Raw genomic sequence first — 24,357 nt, forward strand, 5'->3', positions numbered from 1 at the left:
ATTCATGACTACTGTTATAGTATCAAAAATTTATCATGTTGGTCACTCTTTTTAAGGTAGGTTGAAATTTAGAATTTTTAAAGATATTTTGGTTATTTTCAATTTAAGCATGAATAAAGAGATTTAAGTTCTAAGATTGATTTTACATCTTATCTTATATTAAAACAATTGGAATTTTAAAATGTTTTAAACAAATGAATGATCGTCGTGATAAATTTTTACACAAACAATTATTGATAGAAATTAAACATGTGCATCAAATTATCATTTTACTAATACAAATGTGACCAAAATTGGTATTTACTCCTATTCTCTTGAAGATGATGTAGGTGAGAGGTTACATTACGTTAAGAGTTTGCAGAGTGAGTGTGTGGCAGGGCAAAGAGTTTTGGTGTGAAATTCTTAGAGTATGCAGCAGAGAAGAATAGGATATGTGAAGTAGCAAGAAAGAAAGAAAGACATTTCAGAATTTGATTTAACAACCAAGCATTAAGCTATTAATTAATTAAAGCATGTCTAAACTCTAAAGCCTAGGTGGAGGCTAAGGCATCATCCTTGCAACAATGCTCTAAATTAAAACAAGGAATTTGTTCAAATCACACGGTCAGGTAAAGAAATCCAAGCCCAACTCAATTAATATTTTAATAATAATAATAATAACAATCTCAGATGGATGGAATGCTTTCTTACATGCCTTAATCTAAAAAGTCAGCAATAAATAGTATAGTGTACCCTAAACAAACACTACTACTACTACACCAGAATATGCTTCAATCACACTTTTGAGCAAATCCTCCTGAGATATCCTCCACCCACTAGCCTCCAATCACTCACTCATTTTTGCTGCACTATACCATTTTCCATCAAGTACTCAACAAATTCATCAATCAGATAAGGCCACGCACCTTCTGCATCATAGTTTGTTAATGCAGGGTCCACACTCTGCATCAATGAACAACAACAAACAATACCATAAATCATACCATACTTCTTCACTCTTCTCCTTTCTTTCACTGCAATAAACAAAGAAATAAAGAACATTTCTCCAACTTACTCTAGCAAATTCAAGAAGCTGAGCCCAAGTGTCACGTGAGATGGCTTTATTATGACGTGCCTGAATACATGCCAAATTAACCAACCGTAAATGATCAACCTCAAGGGGAAGGATGGTTCATGATCACACAACTCAAAATTATGAAGAAGAGAAAACATTCTCGCAGCACTCACTCACAACATTTTCATGAAGCCTAAGCCAGATATACCATATCCCAATCTATGAATACTTGAATTCAGCAACAATAGATATAATAATTATAATTCCCCATGTTACTGAATTACTTAATATGCCAGCTTGTCACAATCATTTCAGTCCCAATCAGAAATGAAAGTCAATTAGTTAAAAGTAACAAGTTCAGCAAATGACAGGTCTTGAAAACAAAAAATCTGCAAACAAATTACAGAACAGAAATTTTGGTCACCTGTAGGAACTGGCACCAATGTTCAACCAGTGGCCAATGTTTTTCTGCAAATAGCAACTGCCACATTCCAATTGCTGTATCCAAGGCTAAAGATTTCTGACCCTGCAATTAACAAGTGTGTATCCATATTCATCAGCCTACCAGGACATTTAACATGAAATGATAATTTTACGTTCATGTAAAGTGGTTAGTATGTCTTACACTCCATTTTAACTTATGGGAAATTTAAAAGTATGCGATGGAGGAAGAGGGGATTAAAAATTAGTTAACTGCTTATGCTTGCCTAAAAGCAATTGTTTTAACCTGTATTGGGGAAACAAGGCACTTAACTGCTTAGGCTTCCACTCCTCTTAGGGTCTAATGCATCTTGTATTGAAATGCCTACTGCAAAAAGCAAGCAAGCCATACCTACAGAGATACACAGCGTTATTCCCTCATTATTACTCATCTCTCTTAATTTTTCAAATCCTTTCTAATCCAGTCACCAGTCAACAATATTCCCTGTCTCATTTAATTGTTAACCTTCCATTTTCTCACCTTACAACTATAATTGCTTTTCCTAAGCATGACTTAGTCCTTGTCATTCCAAACTACCCGTTATTGTTACATCTTAAAAAATTAAATTTGAATTAGCACCCCAAATACACCAACTTGAATATTAAGGGCATAAGTATAAAATAAGCTTAGCAGGCCAACTTCTCTAGGAGTAGTGCAAAGTGAAAATGAGCCAAATGGAATGTAAGGGAGCAGTAGGACTTTAATGTAATGTACTAGTTTGGTACGTTTCACCAAAAAATATGGCCAAAAAGCAGGTAGCTGAATATCGAATGCATGCTGATGTAGCACCCAAATTTATCCCTATTTCCTAGTCCCTTGTACAAAATTATATGCTTTCAGTCAAAGCACACTAAAAAATTTTTTACTATGTATTTTAAACAACAATCAAGGAAGTGGAACAACGTTTTGCATTCACTCCAATAGATTCATGGTTGCAACAACTGCTATACTTCATTACTTCTAAAATTTAAATCTTCATGAAGAATTCATTTGCCATAGACAAGAATAAGTTCAAAAAAGGCTCCACAAGACATAAAAATAATTTGTCTCAAGCAAAGGTAATTAATTGAAAGCAAATCTGGACCAAGTGTGAAAGGCTCCTGCATTTATGCAGGGTTTAAGCCCCTAAGGAAGATACATGCGACATTATATCTATTTTCAAAGTTGTTCCAAAACTGTGAGGGCACAATCCCAGCCACTTTTAGGTAATTGAGTAAAACAAGAAAAATTAGATAAAAGGAACAATGAAAAGAAAATAAAAAAAGAGAGAATATATTTATCAACAAATTTACCTTCTCCTTTGCCCAGCCAAAAGCAAAGTTATAGATCTCACGAAACTTGTCTGGACAAAATAAACCAAAAAATTCAAAGATAAGACTTTTTATTTCAATATCTGACTAATGATATAATTATATTTACCTTGTGTCTTCACTAATTACTATGCTTACATCTGACTTTAAGTGTAAGTTTTTTCTTTCGGAACAACTAACAACACACTAACCAGCTTTGGTATGTCATTTATCTTGCTGTTGAATACTGTTTGCAATTAACTTTATTGCACATTAATGCAACATAAATAACATATGCAACTTCAAATTCAATGGTCATGGACTTCATTTAACAATTTGCAAGGTCAACCTCTCAATGCTCAGACAAGGTAAACCCATTTTGTATTGCATGCACTTACTTAAAGCCTAGGCAAATGTATAAGAAAGCAGGACATAAAGAACATAGACAACTTTGGGGGAATCAGGATTTCAAATCACAAAACTATTCAGCACTAAAAAACTGAAAGTTACAAAAAAAAAAAAAAATGGTTGAGACAAGGCAACTGCTTCTTCAATTAACAGTGCAAACATTTTCAAAACATACGTTCGTCCTTCAGCTCAGCACGCATGAAGGGTATTTTTTCTCTGAACTTGTCCAGTGAATCTACTCTGCCATTTCAATACAAACTTCATTAGCTGAGATCAAAAGTTATTAACTGTAACTTTGATGGATGCAGAACCAACTTGAAGCTCTCAAATGAGCTGCTCTACACATACCCAAGGGATTGTAATCCACCAATGAACTCCTGCTTGGAAAATTCACACATAGTAGCAGCCCTCATGTGCCATGAAACTACCAACTGTGGTCAATGGCAAATGCGATGTCAAATAAAGATTAGGGATGATACATTATACACGACAAGAAAAAATTGCTCTTTGCACAAGAAACACAAACAATGAGAGAACCCGCAATTATATAACAAAGTATTTGTTATTGATGTAATAGGCAGGCAGGCAGCACAATCTCATCCCTTATTAGATCTTAATTGGAAAATAGTTAATTCCCAAGAACGCTTGGCTAAGACTCTTAAGAGAATATATGGCAATTAGCTATTATTTGAATCACTTTTTCCATAACAACTCCAGTTCCAAACTATCTTTCCAGCACCTACTCCCTCCAATAAGGCAGTTTAGAGTAGGATGGAAATAAACAGGAAAATAGAGAAGGATAAAATAATGTGTTTTGGCATATGTTAGGTATACGTACCATGACTATGTCCTGAGGATCAACCTGTCAAGAAAATTTCCAGTTATCAAATTGGCACTACTACCCAGATATCCAAAAGAGGATTGAGCAAGAGACAAACTTAAATCCAATAAACAACACATTAACCACCAAAAAAAAAAAAAACATGCACACACAAAGAAAACTCCCAACCAGGTAAACCTACCTGAATATCATTGCAGAGGAGACTAATACCATCAGCCATTATCATGTCAGCATAAGGATCTGAAAAACAAGAAAAGCTCAAAGAATAAGATGAATTCATCAAGCATGTAGACGAAAAACAAAAGAATTTACTTAAGATCTGCTAGTAATTATAACTCCACTGTAGAAAAGAGACTTAATGCCATTTTGCATTTAGTTTCTCGAAAGTGTTGCATTTCAGGTAAAAAAAAGGCAATGTGAAGATGATCTATTGAATATTGCATGACAATGAAGGTAGTCATAAATTTCCTGGCCACCAAATAAGGAATCTTAAAAGGTTACCTTAAATCACACACACATAATATAACCTTAAAAGGTTACCTTTGTATCTATTGTAAAGCTCCTCCAAGCGTCTTTTGTCTGCAGATGACTTAACCTGGGGCTGGCTGTAGAATACATCTAATGCTCCTTCAAGGTGCCAATCACTTGCCTTCAGAGACTGATGAGCTACCTTTTCACTACACCCAAAATAGAGATGGTGCAGTTGAGGAAGAGAGACAAGGCTTTCCAACTCAATTGATATAAATTTTGAAAATTGAAGGAGTCAAAAACGTGCGTATAAAGATGTTTCTCTTAATTTAAAGTAGTTCTTGCTTAGTCACACAAAAAGCACAATGGATACACATGTGAGTTGAAGCTAAGAGCATGGGCAAGTTCAGAGAGTGTAAGAGAAAACATAGCAAATTGCAGAACTAAAATTAACAGCAATGGTATTTCTATACATATCCACTTAGAGGCCAATGACAGCTGAAGGACAATAAATTGCAATTGGAAAGGTGTAAGTTACCTAGCCCCAGTAATTGTCATGAATTGCTGAAGTTTGTCTCGGTGTCCTCTACCCAGCCTATTCTGCTTATGAATAAAAGGATAAGAACAGTTGCAAGTAGCAAAAGCGTCTCAAGAAGAGCCAGAAAACAGAAAAACAGATGCAATAACAAAAAAACCGGAAATCGAGATAAATAAGCTGCTGCTAAGGCAGGCAGATAACACGCTGTATCAAAAAGCAGACGTATTGAGATCTAGAGAGGGCAATGAATTTGCACATATCAGTAGGGCTAAAAATTGCATAAACAACATGAAAATTAGGTATAGAAAAATGGAATCTTTAGGTCAGACAGAGGCAGAAACAACTGAATAAAGGAATAACAATTTGTTTGTAAGAGAAAAGGGCGTATGAAGAATTGTAGTATTGTGATATAAGATTCAACCTTGAAGAGAAGAGAAAAGCGAACGAGGGAGGCAATGAGAACCTACCATTTTCTTGAGCAGATTTGATGCAGGAAACCTAAATCGAAGAAAGAAAAAAAAGTATATGTATATGAATCAGGTTATGGCGTAGCGAGAGAGAAACGCACGCCTTGGGGGTTCCCACTTTCCAGATTCTCCTCTCTAGCTGAGCAGAGCAGAGCCAGCGGTTGATGCTTTTCGGTTTATTTACGATGCTTTTTAGTGTGTTCTTACCTTACGCAGTCATTTATGTTTGTCTTGTGTTGTAGCCTGTAGGTAAAAACTTGTGATTTCTTCCTTTTGTTGTCCATTATTATATTATTATTATTACTATTATTATCATAATAATCATAATAAATATATTATAATATAATGCCATAATGCCATAATACATAATACTTGGTGACATAAACCTATTGCTGTTAAATTTAAGGAAATTAGTACAACACTTTAAGTAATCTATTTGATATATTATTACTCCATATAATAATGCTCCTCCGTGTGTCTATTTTAATTAACGAGAAATTATTTTTAATTTAAATTTTTATAATATTAAAATTTAGTATAATTTACAAAATTTATAGATAACAAATAAGCTCTTGAACTTTTTTTAAAAGGGCAATTAAGCCCTTGAACTTAAAAAAATGTGTCATTAAACTCTTAAACTTATCATTTTAGTGCATCCAAACGCAACAGCCGGTAATTTTACCTGAAATAGCCAGTCATCAAATTTCCAGCGACAATTCCAACAAAATTCTGACGATCCTATGAATTAAAAAAAAAAAAAATCGACAAAGATCGTCGGATTTCGGCCTTCTTCCACTGGAGAAGATGACCGGACAGCCGCCTTCTCCAATGGAGAAAATGACTAGATCTGGTCGTCTTCTCCACTGGAGAAGGCGACCGTCCGGTTGTCTTCTCTAGTGGAAGACAGCCGGAATCCGACAATCTTCGTCGATTTTTTTTTTTTTTAATTCAAAGGATCGTCAGAATTTCGTCGAAATTGTCGCCGAAAATTTGATGACTGGTTATTTTAGGTAAAATTACCGGTTATTGGGTTTAGATGTACTAAAATGATAAGTTTAAGGGTTTAATTACACATTTTTAAAGTTCAAGAGTCTAATTACCCTTTTGAAGAAAATTTAGGGACTTGACACTTTTCTCAAATTTATATATTTACAAATTACATAAAAATACTATTAAAAACAATAAATTAAATTTAAAAATAAGTAAAATATACTAAAAGAAATTTGAGTTAACAAATACGGAGTACTAAATATGTCAATAAAATGGAAAGTTTACCTTATTATTTGGATGGCAATTTACCTTCCGGCGAAATAAAAAAGAAAAGAAAAGAAAAAATAGACAGCATTTTTATTTAGGATGTGCTTTGGTGTCTTCTTTCTCGTCACTAAGAAGAAGGACTGTGTTTGCTTTGCTCCGCCCAGAAAGAAGAAAGCAATAACAGTTGCGGGTGAGTAGAGTAGGAGTAGGCATGGAATTTTGGATTAATTTGTTGTGTATCCAATACGAAAACGCCAATTCCGCTAACACAGCTGAGCTGCTCCGCTATTTCCCTTCAATTCCCTGGAATACATTATTTTTTAATTGTATTTCAGTGATTATCAGGTAAGGTGGATGAAGAGTTAACCGCTGGCTCGCAGCCAATTGGATTTATTCAGTGCTGACCCATGGGAGCAGTTGGGCTGACGGCAATACACATGATGTATGTATGTATGTATTGTTTTCAATTTCCTTTCCTTTCCGATATGATGTTGTCAGTCAGGTGTGGACGGACGGGTAGAAAATAAAAGATTCTCACTAATAGGATGCTTTACATACCTTGTGAGGTTGGATTATTTGGTACGTTTAGTATAAATTAAGTTGATGTATATTATTATTATTATTATTAGTAGTAGAAAATGACAGCAGCTTGTGTTATGCATATGTCTGTCTTCGAGGAAGAGGAGTTGTTGTTGTTATATATATATATATATATATATATTAATCTAATCTGATGCCACAACGTAACCCTGCAGCATTATACATGCCATGCCTCCCCTAGTGTGGATTGTGGAAGATATCTGACTTACCACTTAGAAAACAAAAATATACACCACCTTTTGGTTGTATATATGTATTTATAATGGATGATGCATGAAGTGTAGCTTTCTCCTAATTAATTTTCCACATGCCTCCCCTTTTTTCCCTTATAAAATGCTTGCTTAGCATCCATCCTTCTTTCATTGCAATCATTTCATTTCATTTCATTTCATTTCTGGGAGGAATTGGAAAATGGCTCTTGATGTTCGCACTGATTCATCAGATTATCGTATGGAGCTTCTTTCTCCAGCTGCCACTCCGGTGGCAGCTGGGGATAGTGAAATTCTCACACGGGTCCCTTCATGGCGCCTCAATTTTAATGAACATCGCCTACCTCAAAGACGTGCTGATGCTCATTCTGGATTTGGAACGATTCTTCAATCCTTGAGTCAGTTTCTAACTCTTCCTTCAATCACAATTCTCTCTCTCTCTCTCTCTCTGCATTTTATTGATTATAGAAAGTGACTAGTTTTTTTTTTTTTTTTTTTTTAAATGTCCTTGTCTCTCTTTAGGAAGGCAAAGGAAAATTAGACAATATTACAAGAGGCAAGAAGAGCTTCTCAAAGGTTTCAATGAAGTGGATGAATTCCTTGAGTTAGGTTACTTGCCAGGAGCTTTGTCAGAGGTATATATTTAATTTTGTTCTAACTATCTACGATACCCAATTGCTTGCTTATTTATACTACTAGCAACAAGTATGCATGCTACATAAGTACATAACAAATGATGCAATGCTAACAAAATATGCAAATTACCCAACCACCAATTTGAAGTTGTTTCTCAGCTCTTTGATTACCTGTTGATTAAAGAGCCACATAAAGTTATCTCACTAAATAAGAGAGAGATTATGCTGGATTGGATTACATTGCTTCCTTTATCTTCTAGCAAAACCGCACAACGTAACTATACTGTGTATAGACTCTAGTAGTTCTTACACAGCTTAATTCTCTTGTATTGTATGTTCTTTCTCACAGGGTGAAATGAAGCAAGCTGATAGAAGGGAAAAAATAGCCATTCATGCATCTAACATAGCCAACTTTGTGCTCTTTGTTGCAAAAGTTTATGCTTCTGTTGAGAGTAGGTCATTAGCTGTGATAGCATCAACATTGGACTCACTCTTGGATCTTTTATCAGGATTCATCTTGTGGTTTACAGCTCATTCTATGAGCAAACCAAACCAATATAGATATCCAATTGGAAAGCAGAGGATGCAACCAGTGGTAATCTTCAATTCTTCGATCTAAACCCCCGCCCCACCTTTTAAAGGATATTGCTTCTCTCTCTCAACATCTTCAATTACTGACACCTCAAAGTTCATTGCCTAGGTTTCTTTATATATATATATATATATATATATATATATATATATATATATATATATATATATATATATATATATATATATATATATATATATATATATATGGAATTAACTACAATAATAATTCTTGTAATGTTCCTCCAAATTAAATTCTGTTTTAGTAAGCTTTGTAGTGAAAGCTCCACATCCTGGAACAGACCTTCCTAGTCTTATAGGAGTAATATAAAAATATATATATAGTTAGGCTGGTTAAGTCTAGTATCTGCTGCTATCAAATGATGCCAGCCATATTAGTTATTTATTCCATCTTTATCTTCAAGACTCGTGATTATTTTGATTAGTCAACTCTTGAATTGCTTTTGCTATTATAACCAACCATCTTTATTTGCTTAGCTATAACTACGTTAATTTTATAAACTTGCAGGGAATTGTTGTGTTTGCTTCAGTTATGGCAACCCTTGGATTGCAAATATTGTTTGAATCCGGTCGACAACTTATCATGGGGGTATGTGTGTGTGCAAATTAAGCTTCAACCAGTACCAGAACTTAATTGTTTAAAAAAAAAAATCAACAAAAGTTTTATATGCTCTTGATTTTCTTCAAAATGCATTACCTTATTATCCAAATGAGAGAGGAGCATATATGCATTGTTGGTTGGGGTATCAGTCTGATAATGTAATGTACATGTATAAGCATGGGCATACAGGAAAAGATGAAATTATTATTTGTTTAAAGGTAGCTAGCTGGGTAAGTTGATTAGGCAAGTAGAGAGAGAGAGAGAGGGGTTTTAATTCTCAAGTGTTTGTGCAGTGCAGACTCATCCTGAAAAAGATGCGGAGAAGGAAATGTGGATGATAGGGATTATGGTATCAGTGACAATTATAAAGTTTATTCTGATGCTATATTGCCGGCAATTCAAAAATGAAATCATCAAAGCATATGCTCAAGATCATTTTTTCGACGTCATTACTAACTCAGTTGGACTGGGAACTGCAGTTCTGGCAATACACTTTTTCTGGTGGATTGATCCTGTTGGGGCTATCATTGTAAGTTAGGTTAGGGTTATAAGTAGTAGTGGGTAAATAAATATAAATATATATAAAAAGAAACTAACTAACTTGGGGTGGGTGCAGATTGCTTTGTACACGATGAGTACATGGGCAAGAACAGTGATGGAGAATGTTGGGTCGTTGATAGGGAGGACAGCACCAGCAGAGTACCTATCAAAGCTGGTGTATCTGGCTTGGAATCACCATGAAGACATAAAGCACATAGCAACAGCAAGAGCATACAATTTTGGGTCGGGGCGATACTTTGTGGAGATGGACATAGTATTACCAGGAGAGACAACGCTGAATAGAGCACACAACATTGGAGAGTCACTTGAAGAAAAGATAGAGCAGCTCCCTGAGGTGGAGCGAGCTTTTGTGCATGCAGACTTCGAGGCCGTTCATCAGCCAGAGCATAGCCAAAAAAAGACCAACAACAAGTGAAACAAAACTGGTTCCATGGATGGTGTGTAATTTATTTTGTTGTTATACATACATACATACTGTCTAGCTAGTGTGTATTGTATTGTATTGTATTGTATTGTGGTGTGTGTCATTTTTGCTTTAATTAATTTGTGCATTAATTAATTGTTTGTTGGAGATCAGAGCTATAAACCCAGGTTTTGCGTTGATAGTGGAAAGACTTGCAGGCAAGCAGAGGCAGGCGTTGTTGCTGCTAATTTAACTCCCTCTATCTATCTATCTATTAGTAGCTTTTCAGTAACATGAAAGAAAAATCTAAACACTATAAATAGGGAAGGGAATATGGTTATATGAAATGAGGGAGCCAGGGAGGATATTGGATTATTTGGCAAGTGCTGTATTGCTTTAAATTATTATTATTGTTGTTGGAGGTAGTTAGACGACTGGCTAACACAACCTCAAAACAATTTGAGGGAGAGAATAAATTGACATAATTATTACAAGAGATTTGAATTCTGAACCCTGTTTAATGTGTCCTCAGGAATATTTATACAAGATTTACATTCTTGGAAAATGAAAGAAAACAGTTAACTTCCTAAACCACCGGATTCCTTTCCTAATGTTAAAAAGGAAAATCTCGCCAAAAACCTTAAAGAAATCTTGAGAAGATCTTCTCTAACCATTTTTGGATTCAGCACTGTCGGCACTAACTCAGTCGCACCACCCTGACTATTTGCCGAGGGCTGGGCGATCGGGCTCAAACCCAATGCCTCAGAGAAAAGCCTGGCTACTGGCTACTGGGTCCCTCCAACCTTCTGGGTAGAGTGATCAAGCCAGGCCCAAACCCAACACCTCAGAGAAGAGCCTGACTACTGGGTCACTAGGTCCCTCTAGCCTTCTGGGTAGAGTGATCAAGCCGCAAGCTCTGAATGCTATGACATGCTCCTGATAGGATGCCCTACTCAAGGATATCATATTACTTGTGAATATTGTTAATTGACTCCACTATGTACAATATTGAAAAAATCGCAAGGCGCCCTCTAAGCGCCTGGGGACCACCTAGGGCGCCTAAGAGGCCGACCGCCTAGCGCTTAGGCGCCATTTTTGCAACATTGACTATAGATTAAGAATAATAAGCTCATTCTTTATTACATCATGAATAATAAGTCCAATCCTTATTATACTACAAATAGGCCCAAATTATTATTTGACTTTCTTGAACCGGTTACTTATTCATGTGACCCAAGTCCTTATACTCATTTTGAACAGGGCACACAATGCATTGTGCACCCTGATGCATGATATAACGATTGTAATATACCATCCGTTCAATTATTTTTTTTTTGAAAGGACCATCCGTCAATTATTATTAATGGTGATGGAAAGTGGAAAGGAAGGAGAAGGGCATTGTAGTAATTTGGGATTTTGGGAAGAGGCTGTGGGCTTTAGGGTTTAACTTAGTTAGGCTATATATAGGAGATGAGAGAAAAGAATATTAGCACAGCAGGCAGCAGCCTCGTAGATGGTTGCAGTCTTGTTTTGTTTGTGCGATTAGAGATTAGAGATAGATAGAAATGGTAGAAAGTAGGAAAAAAAGAAAGGCCAATGATGTGTAAATGAAGAATTGTCCGTACCATCCGAGGAGGTGCGGTGAGGTGAGGCGGGGATGTGTTATCCCTTCCCATCCCATCCCATCCATCCATTGATGTATAATCTTCACCCTGAGGCCTCCTTTCCTTTTTGATTTCTTTGTTAAGGCAACAAAATAGTCACTGATGCACTGTTGAAACTTTAAAACAGTAGTAGTAGTGCATACATACATACACACAGCGCTGTACGTTGCCGAAATAAACACATCACATGCCTGCTTTCTGCTCTGCCCTATATGGCTATATATGGCCTTTATGCATTCAGATTTCAGATGCATCCACATTTCTTTCAAACCTTGTATTTTTGATTCATGAGTTTACAATAATCAAAATTAAAATCATTGTTAGTATTTGGTTGATAGCTTTTTAAAATATATTAGTATCAAAGATGTAAAATATTTTCATCAAAATCTATTAATATTACAGGTATTTGATTTTTATTTGTGAATCAAACACACCTTTAATTTGTCTAAATAATATCAGTCTCATCAGATACTAGAGTTTTGGATTAAAATTGGGAAATTTGTTGAATTTTTTAGATTATATATATATATATATATATATATATATATATATATATATGTGGTCAAATTATATGTGGTCACTCCTTTCTATGAGTGTATGTGGTCAAATTATATCATAGTACTTGGATTTGTTTTTTTTTTTTTGTTTTTTTTTTTTGTTTTTCTATTGGGGCTGTTTGGTATTTTGTTTACGTTATTAATTTAGTTTTAAAATATTCTGCATGATTTTAGGGATTTGTTTTTATGGTTATGTAGATGCTCCTTTTTAATGGTGATGTATCTTTGTTTTCTTTGTTCAAGGCACAGATAGTTGCACATGGGAAAGAAGTGAAGTTCACAGTTGCGCGTAGTTGTTATTAATTAAATTTTAAATTGTTGTTGTACAATTGTTTATGTTACATTGTGTAGTTAAGATATCAAGCAAAAAAGAACACAGCTAAAGGGAGAAATGCAAACAAACATGTATTGCACATTTACACCACACCACCTTGGTGCACAATGGGGAAAACGTGTTTGCACAGGGCAATAATTGGATACATGTAGAGTTAAATGAATTGTGTGTTTAATTTTGAATTATTGCACATAAACAATCTTATGTACACAATAGTAAACAACTAGTGTGCTACAACCTTTGTTATGATTTTGGACTACAGTTGCACATATGATTAAATAACATTGCATATGATAGTAACAAAAATCACATTGACTAAGTAGTTGTATAGTTGCCAAAGAATAATTGTACATAACAATAGTAAAAATCATAAAAATCCAAGCAGGGATTACTGACATTACAGCGCCATTGACTGATGGTGGTTGTTTATCTTCCATTGGGCTTCTTTGGTGGGTGGGTATTGTTGTCATGTGGTCTGTTGTTGGTGGTTGAATTGGAAATCCGACGATCGTTTACAAGGTTTACAATTTGAAGTTGCGTAAAGGTCATAGACTTCCGCAATTGGACTCTTCGACTTTGATTAGAGTTTGTTGGTGGCTTGGCGTTGCTCCCTTTGCGTCCCCTTAGTCATCTTCAATGGATAGTTGTTGCTACCCTGAGGTACCAAAACCTTAACAACAAAGAATGAGGAAAAATGCACTAAAATTAATTTAAACCAATAGAACTTGAAAATAGTGTGCAATTAGCACTCCTAAAATATCCCTAACCTTATAATAAAATCTTAAATTTTGAAATTGACTAGTAGTTGTACATGTACAGTTTATTATTCTCATGTTCATTCTAGATCTATTTTTTCTTTTGGTATGCAGAAAATTGTTCATTTGCCCTGTGCCTAACCACTCCAATAAACGACAAGGCATATGGTATTCATATATGGGCAATTTCAATACGAGGGTTATGAAGTTAATATATGTGCCAAACTGCATCACGAGTGTGAGATGATTAATTAATAATTAATAAATAAATAAATAAAAATAAAAATAAAATTTTATTGTGTGCAAGCAAAAAAAAAAAATTTTAAAAAAAAAATCAGAATTAGTGGCGGCCACTCATAACACGCAAACACACCACACAACAAACCCCAACTCCGCACACAATAATCCTCTTTTACTCTTTCTCCCAACCAGACAACGAGCTGAGGCCTGAGGCTGCTTGCTACTAGACTAGGCATAGCCATAGCCAGGAAGAAGACGCTACGCTGCTGCTATGCCTATGATGGCATGTATGATACCTAATAATCCCTCTCCTTTCGCAATTCTGCTAGTGCAGCAGCAACTTCAATCCAAAGATAAGCCACAACTCATACCAAAGCACCACCTGCTGCTGCTTTCCAACACCTCCTCATCATTATCATCTTCAACCGTGAAGCTCTTGGACCTCCCGCCCTCTCCTTCTCCCTCTACCCTAAACCATAACACTTGTTCTACCCATAAACCTCACCACAAAGATGATTTCTATGTCAATCTTGGCTCTGCCGTCCGCACCCTTCGCCAAGACCTCCCCCTCCTCTTTACCAAAGACCTCAACTACGACATCTATAGGTATGTACCCCCGTCACTCACTCTTTTTTGTAAGCAATTCAAGCATGGATTATTGTTTTAAGGTTTACTGGTGTTGTGTGGGGTCATTCATTTCCCCCCACCCCATAAATAATACAGAATTAGTAGTGTTTATGAGTTTTTATTTTTCCAATTAATTTATTTATTTGCAGGGATGACATAACCTTCGTGGACCCCTTGAACACCTTTACCGGAATTGATAACTACAAATTGATCTTCTGGGCTCTAAGATTCCACGGAAGAATTCTGTTCAGAGAGATCTCACTGGAGGTTTATAGGGTTTGGCAGCCCTCTGAGAATGTCATATTGATCAGATGGAACCTCAGAGGTGTCCCCCGGGTACCTTGGGAAGCCAAAGGCCAGTTTCAAGGCACATCTACCTATAAATTAGACAGAAATGGCAAAATTTATGAGCACAAAGTTGATAATCTTGCTTTCAATTTCCCCCAGCCCCTCCTCAGACCACCACCACCCGCTTATGTACTCGACTTAGTTACTGCCTGCCCTCCTGCTGCTGCAACTCCATTCTCGTGGCCTCCTCCTCTTCATATGCATTCATCTTGGTTAGAGTTTTATCGTGCTGTTAAGGGCACATTGGACCGTCAAACTTCCTCCATTCCTCATCAAGATTGCTTTCTTCCTTGCTCATAATCAAACTTCACTTCCTACTCTAGGATTTATATATATACTACACATACAAGCTGCTTAAATTATTATTATTATTATTATTATTATTATTATTATTATTATTATATTTCATCATGATCTTGCATACTAGCTCAGAGTTATTAGTGTTTATACTTACGCAACCAAGTATAAAGGGATAATGATCTTAAGCTCTGATAGTTATGTTCTTGCTAGTGTACAAAGTTGCAAATATATGTATCCATGCATACAAAATTACACAACTTTCTCAATGCTAATTTGGTTGCTTCCACTTACACACATCTATCAAATTTTCTTTAGCCTTTTACATTAAGAAATTAAGTATTTCCTCTGCACTGGCAGGGTGATTCTAATTTAGTAGTCATCATTTCACTGATACCCACTAATCACACATAAGAATGATAAGATCCACATATTAGAAAAATCTTGGTCCATTAGCAAATGTGGTACAGAATATGATCCAGAACCATAGAAACTTTTAGGAAACAATAATATTGATTTTCTTTTCCAAAATGACTACATATATCACAACCCTTCTGTGCCAAACAACCAGATTAGTGGATACTCTACATTCCTACAAGTTTTCAAAGAAATCTCCTTCTGTCCCGTTTTCTATGATAAAATCACAATGCTTAGAGGCAAATCATTGAGAAAATGCTTCTAAAGGTTTTATAGCTGCAACTTTGCTGTATTCAAATCTCATATATTTCTCACATGTGACTTTTAGTAGTGTTGTTCTAGCAGCCTTATGGAATCTTAAGATCATCTCTGCACAGTTCCTGTGGCATTGAAATTAAGTGTAAAATGTCTGCTTAAATGATGAGTAATTTAAACAAAAAATGATATTGCAGAAATATACCTGAGTTGAAATTCTTTATAGCATGCATGCCTCTCCAGAAGAGGTGTCCATGCCGGAGTCATTTGCAATGTACACCGTGCAACATAGATAGCCGATGCACATAGCAAAGAGGGCTTGTAGTTCAAAGCTTCAAATTCAACCAAGCACAACTCAACTAGGAAAAATGCAAGATGTTCCAACTGGCATAAGATTTCGCATGAGAAGCATATTAATGAAAATGTCCAGAACACAAACTGAATCAATGAAGAAAGGATTAGAAACTCTCAATTAGGCAAGAACAAATTTCAAAAGGATAATTACAATTTTCAATTTTAGTGTAATTAGAAGAAATGGAGGATATCTTGATCCACTCTGCAATCATTTGATTTGAAATTCACAGGTACCTTTTTATTTGCTTGAGAGGCCTTAAGCAACCTTAGCATGAAGACATATGGAGTTGGTACATTTAGACGAAACAATAATTTCTTTAAAATAGCCTTCTCCTGAAAAAGAAAGATGTGCTCCATCATAGGTCAAAACACAGTAGCCAAAAACATTAAACACGACATTATTAACGTGATGTTTATACCAATGGCTATCGGGGCTCTGTTATTAGTATGGAATAGAGACCCCACATATTGGGCACAAAATAAAGGAACATGCACATTGCTTACCATTCCCAGCATTTGTTCTCTGGTGTATGACTCTGCTGATACACTGATCAAGTCCATGATCTGTACCCAAGCAAACAAAAGTTACAAATATTCTATCCCTTTTACTTTCCTCCTACAGATTAAATATTCACAGTTTCACATAATAACTCTGTAGACCCTGAAAGAAATATTGGAGTTCATTGAATAAATATTTACCCTTGGATGCCAAAAATCCTCATACTTTGATGCCAATAAGAGTGCAGTAAGGCCAACTAGCTGCATTTCATTTTTCTTGATGCATACTCGGGACAAATACTGGTCTAATATGGTAACCATGAGAAATAGAGTTTCTTGCATCAAGTCAAATTTTAGATGGACCTGTTAAAGTGACTGGTTAGTACGTTAAAAGGTGATAGAAGGTAATTAAATAAAAATAAATGAAGAAATAGAAACACAATGGCTTGCTATATAACAATATGTACTTCAATAAGCCAGTTTATTAATATGCCACGCATCTGAGGTGTAATTTCTGTTTGAAACTCCATGTAGCTTTTCAAAGGATGACTCTGAGCCTGTATTTGAGTTTGGCAAAAGGGAAGTGTCAAACATTTTTCTTTTTATTACAGAACAGGATAACATTGACACATAAAATGAGTAGAGAGGTAACAATATTATTACCTCCATAACCCAGTAATATTGATAGATATCATCAACATATTCAGAAACATCAAGATGGTTAGAGTTATCGTAGATATTTGGCAAAAACTCTTGCTTTGTATGCCCAGTTTGCTCTTTTAATTGCTGGAAAAACTGCAGGTTGTTACCAAAATGTCTAGAAAAAAATACATTCACAAGCATTGAAAGAAAAAGACTGGAAATAAACCTTTGGTCTTGTCATCAACAGAGAAGTGAAAGATTTTCTGCGCACAGACGCTCTTCTAGTTAAGATATTTGATTCAGATGTGACCAAGTCATGGTTGTTCTTAGAAGGAACCTCTTCTGAAGGTTGCTTAGAAAATTTTGGAGCAACGTATTTAGAAGGAGAAGATGTAACATGCTCTTCTTTTTTCTGGGATGAAATGACAGATTGAAATTTTGAGCTGCTTGGACAATGCATTCTTTTTTGTCTTGAGGCCATCAGGACTGTGGTCTTTAGAACTGGCTGAGATACAGAACACATAACAAAGTAGAGAGTCAAGAATTTTTCCAAAATATACCTTGACAACCCATTTGGTTCACATTACAAGCAAAAAAATAAAAATCACTAGTGTAATAACTGATTGTGGCACAATAGTTCTTAAAGGGTTCAGAGGTTTCTTACTTGAGGTAATACATTTCGTCCAGCCTTGGGCTTTGCTGAAACTAACAAATGGTAGAAAATTAATGGTGATAAAAACAGTTGTTCTCATAACTATCTAAAAAAAAAGCCCTTTAATATAGAGCAACCAACCTGGAAACCTTTGTTTTCCTATCCCATTTTCTGAACATTTGGCATTTTCCTATCAAAAATTAGTATAAATGTAAGCAACAGAACATAAACCCATACCTCAATAACTAATTAAAGGGTTCAGAGATAGCTAACCTGAGATAATATCTTTCGCCCAATCTTGGGCTTTGCTGAAACTAACAAAAGGTAGAAAAATAATACCAAAGAAAACAGTCAGCACATAATTGTCAACAAAACCACCCTTTAATTTAGAGCATCTAACCTGAAAACCCTTGTTTTCCTATCCCTTTCTCTGAACATTTGGCATTTTCCTGACCCAAATTGGTATACATGTAAGCTTTTTTGTGTTGAATGCAGCATGGTGTAAGAAAATAAAGACACAAGATGATAATAACAACAACCTTCTTTGTATTAATTGTATCAACAACATTTGCTTGCTTTAATACTGGTAGAGACTTCCTGCAAGTGAGAAATCAGAATAAGTATTCATGTAGACTTCACAAATAATAACAGAAGATATACTGTACATTGTAAAAACCTTGATGGCAGGAGAAGATTTTTTTCAGATGTCCTGGACAAATCACAAAGTGGATACCTATTAATGCACTAAATAGAATATCTGGACTTTTCACAAAAACCAATGGAAAACAGATGTGAAGCTGATACATACTTCAATGACAAATAAAAAAACTGATATGACTTACCTGTTTCCAATGGTAGCCACTACACTGCCTCGGGCCTTGGCTCGTGGATCATCACCAGCAGCCTTCAATTCCTTGCTAACTGCTATCCAGAAGCAAAACCTCAATATATAAATGATTTTTCCTTACTGCCTTTTACATGTCTTGCCAGGAAATCATACCTTTCATCAATATATGATGGTCCCCACTAGCTTCAGCTAGGCTCACCCTCATCTTTGCCTTCTTGATGGAAAAAAAAAAAAAAAACACAATATATCTGAGCACCATAAATGAAAAATTTACGCAGAAAAAACAATTTCACCTATATAATAATTTATTATGACATTTAAAACCAAAGAAGGGGTTGAGAGAGGTGCCATCCCTTTCAGAAGTTCACATGGAAAGAAACTAGGGTGCTATCAGTCTATCACTTTAGACCAAGTAACAATATTAGCAAATAAAAGAAAAAACATGAGCCTAACCAAAGATGGCATATAAGCAACAGTAAGAATTTCACAAAACATATATACTTTTCATACCTTCAATGGTTTTCTTAATGACATATTTGTAGCTGAAGTCCCAGTACAAACAGAACTCCTGAGAATTCACAAAATAATAATAATAATAATAATAATAATAATAATAATAATAATAATAATAATAATAATAATAATAAGATTTAAAAAAACAAAACAAAACAAAAAAGCAACCACGAGGATTAAAGTGAAAAGTACAGTATCAGTGGACACATGAGAAAAAAATTTAAAAAGAAAGGAGGGTTGTGATGGATATTAAAGAGAGATTCTTTATGTATATAGCTGCACTTTACTGGTGCCGTGTTATGATACCACAAAGCCTAAATAACTAAAGTGAACAACAATTCATAGTGCATACCGCTGTAGGTAAGAAAGTTTCTTGCCATTATCCTTCCTGCATTATAAACTTTCTTATGAGTAAAGCAACATGGGTTTAAAATAAATAAATCCAACAAAAATTGATAGAAGGCTTGACAGAAAAACTTATACTGTGTTTCATCGGTGGGAAGCAATTGCATAAAATATGCATGTCATATTCCTGGAATGGAAATCAACAAGAGACATGACAACATATTGCCAATGGAAAATGTTCGTTTTGGTGCAAATTTAGGGATATAAATATGCCTAGGCAGTTATTTTCATATTATGCTCCATTCTTCCACTCTCTCTCCACGAAGAAACATCACAAACAACATTTTTCCTTGCAATTGATCTACATTTGATCAAGATTTGAAATGATTTCCAGCTTGTAATTCAATTTTTCTTTCAAATTTCAAGATTGCATCTCCAATTTCTCTTTTAATCAAAGTTAGGTCTTACTTTCTAACTTTCCAACTTTACATTTTCTTCAACTCAATTGTTCTTGCAATGGCTTCCATTTCAATTTTTCTTTGCGTTTCAATTCTGTTATGGAATATATAAGTGATATGGAATCTATATATATTAGGCAGCTTGGAGTTTTAGGGTTTTGAGTAGGTAGTCATAAAGAAACTTATTTCTTTATTAGAAATCCTCTAGCATGTATTTTTAGGGCTGTGTATTACTGTATTCCCCTTTCTAACACAGATTCATAAATCTTCTATTCACTTTCATACAATACATATTTTCTCATCCCTTGACTCTTCATCTCTCCTCCCGCCTAACTGGCGGGTGATTGTTATTTTCCACCTGCCACTCCTGTCAGGCATTTGGATTATTCAAATTCAACATGGTATCAGATCCATTACAATTAAAAAAAATGCTCTGTTGTCGTCACCGCTTACCTAGGGAGGAGCGCCAGTGTCCGACGACTGGATCTGGAAGTTTCGAAGCCGAACTGGACAGCGCGCGTGGCTCACGCGCCGCCGCTACCTGCCTCGACGCGTCTCCGGCAACTGGAATTTTTTTGGTCGGGCATTCCTGGGTAGCCTAAGTCCGTGTATCTCGGTTCTGGACTTGATTTGGACCATTGTAGCTTCTATGATTATTGCTCTCCAGTCAGGTTATAACGTACACCTTCAGGTTCTTATTTTTGTGTACTTTGTGATATGTTTTTTGTCTGGGTATGGCTGAATATAAATCTAATACATATGCTAAGTTGGTCCTATCTCTATTGATGAGTTTGCTAAGTTGGAGTCCGTTGTTGTCACCCGTTTTTTATGCTCATTGTTGTTTGGGACATGTTTCCCTTCTGTTGGTAAAGAAATTGTGTCATCCTTTTTCGGAGTTTGTCTTCTTTACTTTGTATGTCCAAGCTTGTTCGGTCCACTTTGTGTTCACCCGGTGTTTGCCTGTGGTATTGGTAGCGTCCAAGCTTCTATTGCAGGGGGGGTGTCCAATCCCGAGCTTGTTCGATCCACTTTGAGCTCACATAGTTTTCCGTGGTATTGGTGGCATTCAAAGCTTTCGTTTCAGGGGAGTGTCCTAAATGGGATTTGAGTTAGTTATTTAGTTATTTTTGGGTTATTAGTTATTTGTGTAACAAGTTGGGCATGATTAAATCTATGCTCCAACTTGAGGGGGAGTGTTATGGAATCTATATATATTAGGCAGCCTGGAGTTTTAGGGTTTTGAGTAGGTAGTCATAAGGAAACTTATTTCCTTATTAGAAGTCTTCTAGCATGTATTTATAGGGTTGTGCATTCCCCTTTCTAATACAGATTCATAAACCTTCTATTCACTTTCATACAATATATATTTTTCCATCCCTTGATTCTTTATCTCTGCTTCCGTCTAACTAGCGGGTGGTTGTTATTCTCCACCCGCCAGGCATTTAGATCTTTCAAATTAAACAAATTCAAAGTATGAGTAGCTAGATTCATCTAGGGATTTTGATTGAGCTCTCTTGTATGGATGCTTGAGTAAATTAAATTGCAATTGGAGATGATATGATGCATTAACTAGGGTTCTTGTTGTGAGTCCGGTGAATTGTATGGACTCTTGTATAATTAGGGCCCAATTATACAAGAGGATCATGGAATTGTGTTGTTACCATGTAAATGGGACAACATTATAGCCAGAGTGCCAGACCACTCACATTTCAAACTTCACTTTGAGAAAAGGGGTTAAAAGAGATGTGAATGCACCAATTGGATTAATCACCAATAGAATGGGATCTAATCCCAATTGGAAGTCCAATGACCATAATAATGACTTTGGTATTGAGTAGCATCATCTTTGATCCATGTTAATTCATCACATGATCCCTAGCCAATGAAAACTCTATAGCATCTAAGCAAGAGTTGTTTGATCCAAACCCCTACCTTTACCTATCACTTGTTAATTGTTTTTGTTAATTACCTTGCTATTTTGTGTTATACTTAGTTGTACTTGAATGTCTTTCAACTCAACTATTAGAACTAGCTTCCAAACACTAGATACTTTCGTGATTAACCGCTTACTATTCGCTTCATTTTGGTCCACTCCTCCGAACGATATCCGGTGTGAGAATACCCTCTCACACACACACTAATCACTCCACTAAAACTCAACTTTCAATAGCCAACTGGAATCATCACCACTCTACTCATCTTAACTCTCAGCATCTTTACTTTAGCAAGATCCAGATGACCAAAGAACAAGTACCTTTAAGTTTGATCTACTGTTAGAATAAAGGTACAAAAACTGAGAATACTTTCTTGAATAGTTGTTACATACACTTGTGTGAGGCCAACATCATATACATTTTTTGGATAAGTGAGGCCAAAGACTATGTAATCTTGACATTAGCCCATGATTTCATGGTCACAGGGGTTCAACTCTCAATCACCTCAAATGTACCTAAAAAGGTTTTTTTGACCTTTACAACAACATAGCTTCCAAGGCCATCTCCAAATCTACAGTTAATGTAAAAGGATGCAGACAGTTTGATAAATCAAAGAATTAATCTTTCAAGCAATACAGTAATACACAGTCAGAATCACTTACCCTTGTTTGGATCCTTCATGCAATTCAGTTCTGGAAAAGCTGCCCCTGGTATTACTAATATCAGCCAAAACTTTTCTTCCAACTTTCACCTTAACAGAAGAGCTACTCTTGGTGTTGCTAATATCAGACAAAACTTTTCTTCCAACTTTTACTTTAACTGGAAGGCAAGAGTATATCAGTATATGGTGAAAACCACCCAAGAAACATGTAAGATTTTAGGTACCCTAAAAATTCTAGTGAAACGTTACCTGCACTACCATGCTTGCTTTTATTTTTCTCCATGTACCTCTTTGTGATCAAAGAAGTTAAGCAACTAAATCAATATTAGCAAGTACATAAAGCCAACAGAAAACAAACTTTAAGAATTCAAAAAATTAAATAAAATAAGTGCATTCTGCAAAGTATGCTAACCTTCAAAGAAGTAGCTCTGCTTTGCATGGCAGTACTATTAAGCATAGCAGATTTCCTGCACCAGAAATGAGAAAGAAATGTGTACTACTTTTGCATTACAATTAAACAATCAATTACAACATAACTTTCAATTACACAAGAGAATATTTGAAATACCAAACCCTGCCTTGTTTAACAATCAAGCAAAACTTGTTGAATTAATTGCTTCAAATTTTAGCAATATTTACTGGGGTAGAATCTAGTCTAGATTTAAGAAGATGAACAAACACATGTGAACACACAGACAATATTTACTAGGGTCTAGGGTAGAACCTATTTAAGAAGCTGTGCACACATGCATACAAAATATGAGAAGTAAGAAGGAAGTGTAGGCTTACTTAGAATCAGTGCTGAGAGAAATGCGTCCTCCTACTTCAGTTTTCTCGATTTCTGAATAAATGTTTAATTTTCTTAGTCCGCCTGTAACTATATATTAGTAGAATTACAATATGCATAAAGAGTAATGCGTACTATTCTTGCTCGGTTTACGGTCTTGCGCGAGAAGATTGGCAACTGCGTTTGATTTTCCCTGCATGAACAGTAACAAAACAACAGCGAATTGAATATGAAATGTAGAGGAATAGAGAGAAGAAATAGTGACATTTTAGGGTTGGGCATACCTTGACGACAACCATTTCTAGCTTTGTTCAACCATTTTCGTTGCGGTTTAGGAGTGAGGCGAGTAGGAAAATAGCACACAGTTGAGAATGCAGACTATCGATTGAAACTCAATGGACGGATTAGAAATGGAAATGAGTAGCGTTTGAATAACAATGGCGCTGCTTCCCTGATTTGAATTGTTGATTGATTTTTTACATTAATGTCCTCGTGGAAAACCCGGCCCAACTTTAAAAAAAAAAAAAAAAAAAAAGAGTCCTGATATTCCACTTATTGGGTCGGTATTTTAGGCAGAACCCATGGATCTATATCTAAAGTAGGCCATTACCCATTATTTGAATGGTTTACTTTTTATATATCTCATAGTTGCCTCTGAGACTGAAAAATAAATAAAAGAAATAAACGACCCTTTAAAGTTGTGTTGAAACAAACAATATAATATACTACTCCGTAGACCGTAGTATAT

The 24,357-nt window shown here is 35.5% G+C and overlaps 4 protein-coding genes across 21 annotated transcripts; 2 read left to right on the forward strand and 2 right to left on the reverse strand.

Annotated features, from left to right (window-relative positions):
* Positions 1 to 586: 586 nt before the first annotated feature.
* On the reverse strand, positions 587 to 5,797 carry LOC109178143 (DCN1-like protein 1). 2 transcript variants are annotated; one of them, XM_019327705.1, is made up of 11 exons: positions 5,547 to 5,744; positions 5,080 to 5,144; positions 4,614 to 4,750; positions 4,255 to 4,313; positions 4,071 to 4,094; positions 3,581 to 3,663; positions 3,408 to 3,472; positions 2,828 to 2,877; positions 1,479 to 1,580; positions 1,055 to 1,114; positions 587 to 942 (listed from the first exon to the last, which is right to left on the reverse strand). In XM_019327705.1, the coding sequence occupies exons 1-11, from the start codon at positions 5,547 to 5,549 to the stop codon at positions 835 to 837; spliced, it is 756 nt and encodes a 251-aa protein (XP_019183250.1). In that variant the 5' UTR covers positions 5,550 to 5,744; the 3' UTR covers positions 587 to 834. The 2 variants fall into 2 exon arrangements, with proteins under 2 accessions (XP_019183250.1, XP_019183251.1); XM_019327706.1 differs by having other exon boundaries at positions 733 to 942; positions 5,080 to 5,141; positions 5,547 to 5,797.
* On the reverse strand, positions 1,797 to 24,260 carry LOC109178134 (putative cyclin-B3-1). 8 transcript variants are annotated; one of them, XR_002053664.1, is made up of 25 exons: positions 23,894 to 24,260; positions 23,745 to 23,802; positions 23,612 to 23,663; positions 23,235 to 23,289; positions 23,072 to 23,111; positions 22,824 to 22,980; positions 19,777 to 19,812; positions 19,422 to 19,479; positions 19,065 to 19,125; positions 18,907 to 18,988; positions 18,741 to 18,773; positions 18,604 to 18,661; positions 18,465 to 18,513; positions 18,338 to 18,378; positions 18,206 to 18,254; positions 18,077 to 18,117; positions 17,639 to 17,917; positions 17,434 to 17,556; positions 17,238 to 17,327; positions 16,972 to 17,133; positions 16,777 to 16,836; positions 16,507 to 16,605; positions 16,124 to 16,302; positions 15,830 to 16,043; positions 1,797 to 1,807 (listed from the first exon to the last, which is right to left on the reverse strand). XR_002053664.1 is itself a non-coding variant. In XM_019327685.1 (24 exons), exons 1-24 carry the CDS (start codon positions 23,906 to 23,908, stop codon positions 15,908 to 15,910), a joined length of 2,007 nt encoding a protein of 668 aa, XP_019183230.1. In that variant the 5' UTR covers positions 23,909 to 24,260; the 3' UTR covers positions 15,664 to 15,907. The 8 variants fall into 8 exon arrangements, 7 of the variants coding, with proteins under 7 accessions (XP_019183230.1, XP_019183228.1, XP_019183229.1 ...); XM_019327685.1 differs by lacking the exon at positions 1,797 to 1,807 and having other exon boundaries at positions 15,664 to 16,043; positions 18,907 to 18,985; positions 19,065 to 19,122; XM_019327683.1 differs by lacking the exon at positions 1,797 to 1,807 and having other exon boundaries at positions 15,664 to 16,043; positions 19,065 to 19,122.
* Positions 6,881 to 10,740, forward strand: LOC109178137 (metal tolerance protein 10-like). Of its 10 annotated transcripts, none has more exons than XM_019327695.1 (8): positions 6,907 to 6,993; positions 7,149 to 7,253; positions 7,846 to 8,010; positions 8,135 to 8,247; positions 8,597 to 8,842; positions 9,368 to 9,448; positions 9,759 to 9,989; positions 10,077 to 10,740. In XM_019327695.1, the coding sequence occupies exons 2-8, from the start codon at positions 7,211 to 7,213 to the stop codon at positions 10,434 to 10,436; spliced, it is 1,239 nt and encodes a 412-aa protein (XP_019183240.1). In that variant the 5' UTR covers positions 6,907 to 6,993; positions 7,149 to 7,210; the 3' UTR covers positions 10,437 to 10,740. The 10 variants fall into 10 exon arrangements, with proteins under 10 accessions (XP_019183236.1, XP_019183240.1, XP_019183238.1 ...); XM_019327693.1 differs by having other exon boundaries at positions 6,913 to 6,997; XM_019327694.1 differs by having other exon boundaries at positions 6,961 to 6,997; positions 7,139 to 7,253.
* On the forward strand, positions 14,105 to 15,539 carry LOC109178142. Its single transcript, XM_019327704.1, has 2 exons — positions 14,105 to 14,580; positions 14,751 to 15,539. The coding sequence occupies exons 1-2, from the start codon at positions 14,246 to 14,248 to the stop codon at positions 15,247 to 15,249; spliced, it is 834 nt and encodes a 277-aa protein (XP_019183249.1). The 5' UTR covers positions 14,105 to 14,245; the 3' UTR covers positions 15,250 to 15,539.
* Positions 24,261 to 24,357: the final 97 nt, after the last annotated feature.

The sequence above is a fragment of the Ipomoea nil genome, unplaced genomic scaffold (genome assembly GCF_001879475.1).
Source record: "Ipomoea nil cultivar Tokyo-kokei standard unplaced genomic scaffold, Asagao_1.1 scaffold0813, whole genome shotgun sequence".
Lineage (NCBI taxonomy): Eukaryota > Viridiplantae > Streptophyta > Magnoliopsida > Solanales > Convolvulaceae > Ipomoea > Ipomoea nil.

What these genes read in the sequence shown, in the direction of transcription:
- LOC109178134 (XM_019327682.1), bottom strand. An exon ending in GTGGCTACCATTGGAAACAG is followed by an intron (nt 18,774 to 18,906) that starts GTAAGTCATATC and finishes TGATTTGTCCAG; the next exon opens with GACATCTGAAAAAAATCTTC. An exon ending in ATACAATTAATACAAAGAAG is followed by an intron (nt 18,514 to 18,603) that starts GTTGTTGTTATT and finishes AATTTGGGTCAG; the next exon opens with GAAAATGCCAAATGTTCAGA.
- LOC109178142 (XM_019327704.1), top strand. Translation starts at nt 14,246, where the DNA reads ATGCCTATGATGGCATGTATGATACCTAATAATCCCTCTCCTTTCGCA. An exon ending in CTCAACTACGACATCTATAG is followed by an intron (nt 14,581 to 14,750) that starts GTATGTACCCCC and finishes ATTTATTTGCAG; the next exon opens with GGATGACATAACCTTCGTGG.
- LOC109178137 (XM_019327691.1), top strand. Translation starts at nt 6,903, where the DNA reads ATGTGCTTTGGTGTCTTCTTTCTCGTCACTAAGAAGAAGGACTGTGTT. An exon ending in TGCCAGGAGCTTTGTCAGAG is followed by an intron (nt 8,248 to 8,596) that starts GTATATATTTAA and finishes TCTTTCTCACAG; the next exon opens with GGTGAAATGAAGCAAGCTGA. An exon ending in AGCAGAGGATGCAACCAGTG is followed by an intron (nt 8,843 to 9,367) that starts GTAATCTTCAAT and finishes ATAAACTTGCAG; the next exon opens with GGAATTGTTGTGTTTGCTTC.
- LOC109178143 (XM_019327705.1), bottom strand. An exon ending in ATGACAATTACTGGGGCTAG is followed by an intron (nt 4,751 to 5,079) that starts GTAACTTACACC and finishes TTTTGGGTGTAG; the next exon opens with TGAAAAGGTAGCTCATCAGT. An exon ending in TCCTCTGCAATGATATTCAG is followed by an intron (nt 4,095 to 4,254) that starts GTAGGTTTACCT and finishes TTTTCTTGACAG; the next exon opens with GTTGATCCTCAGGACATAGT.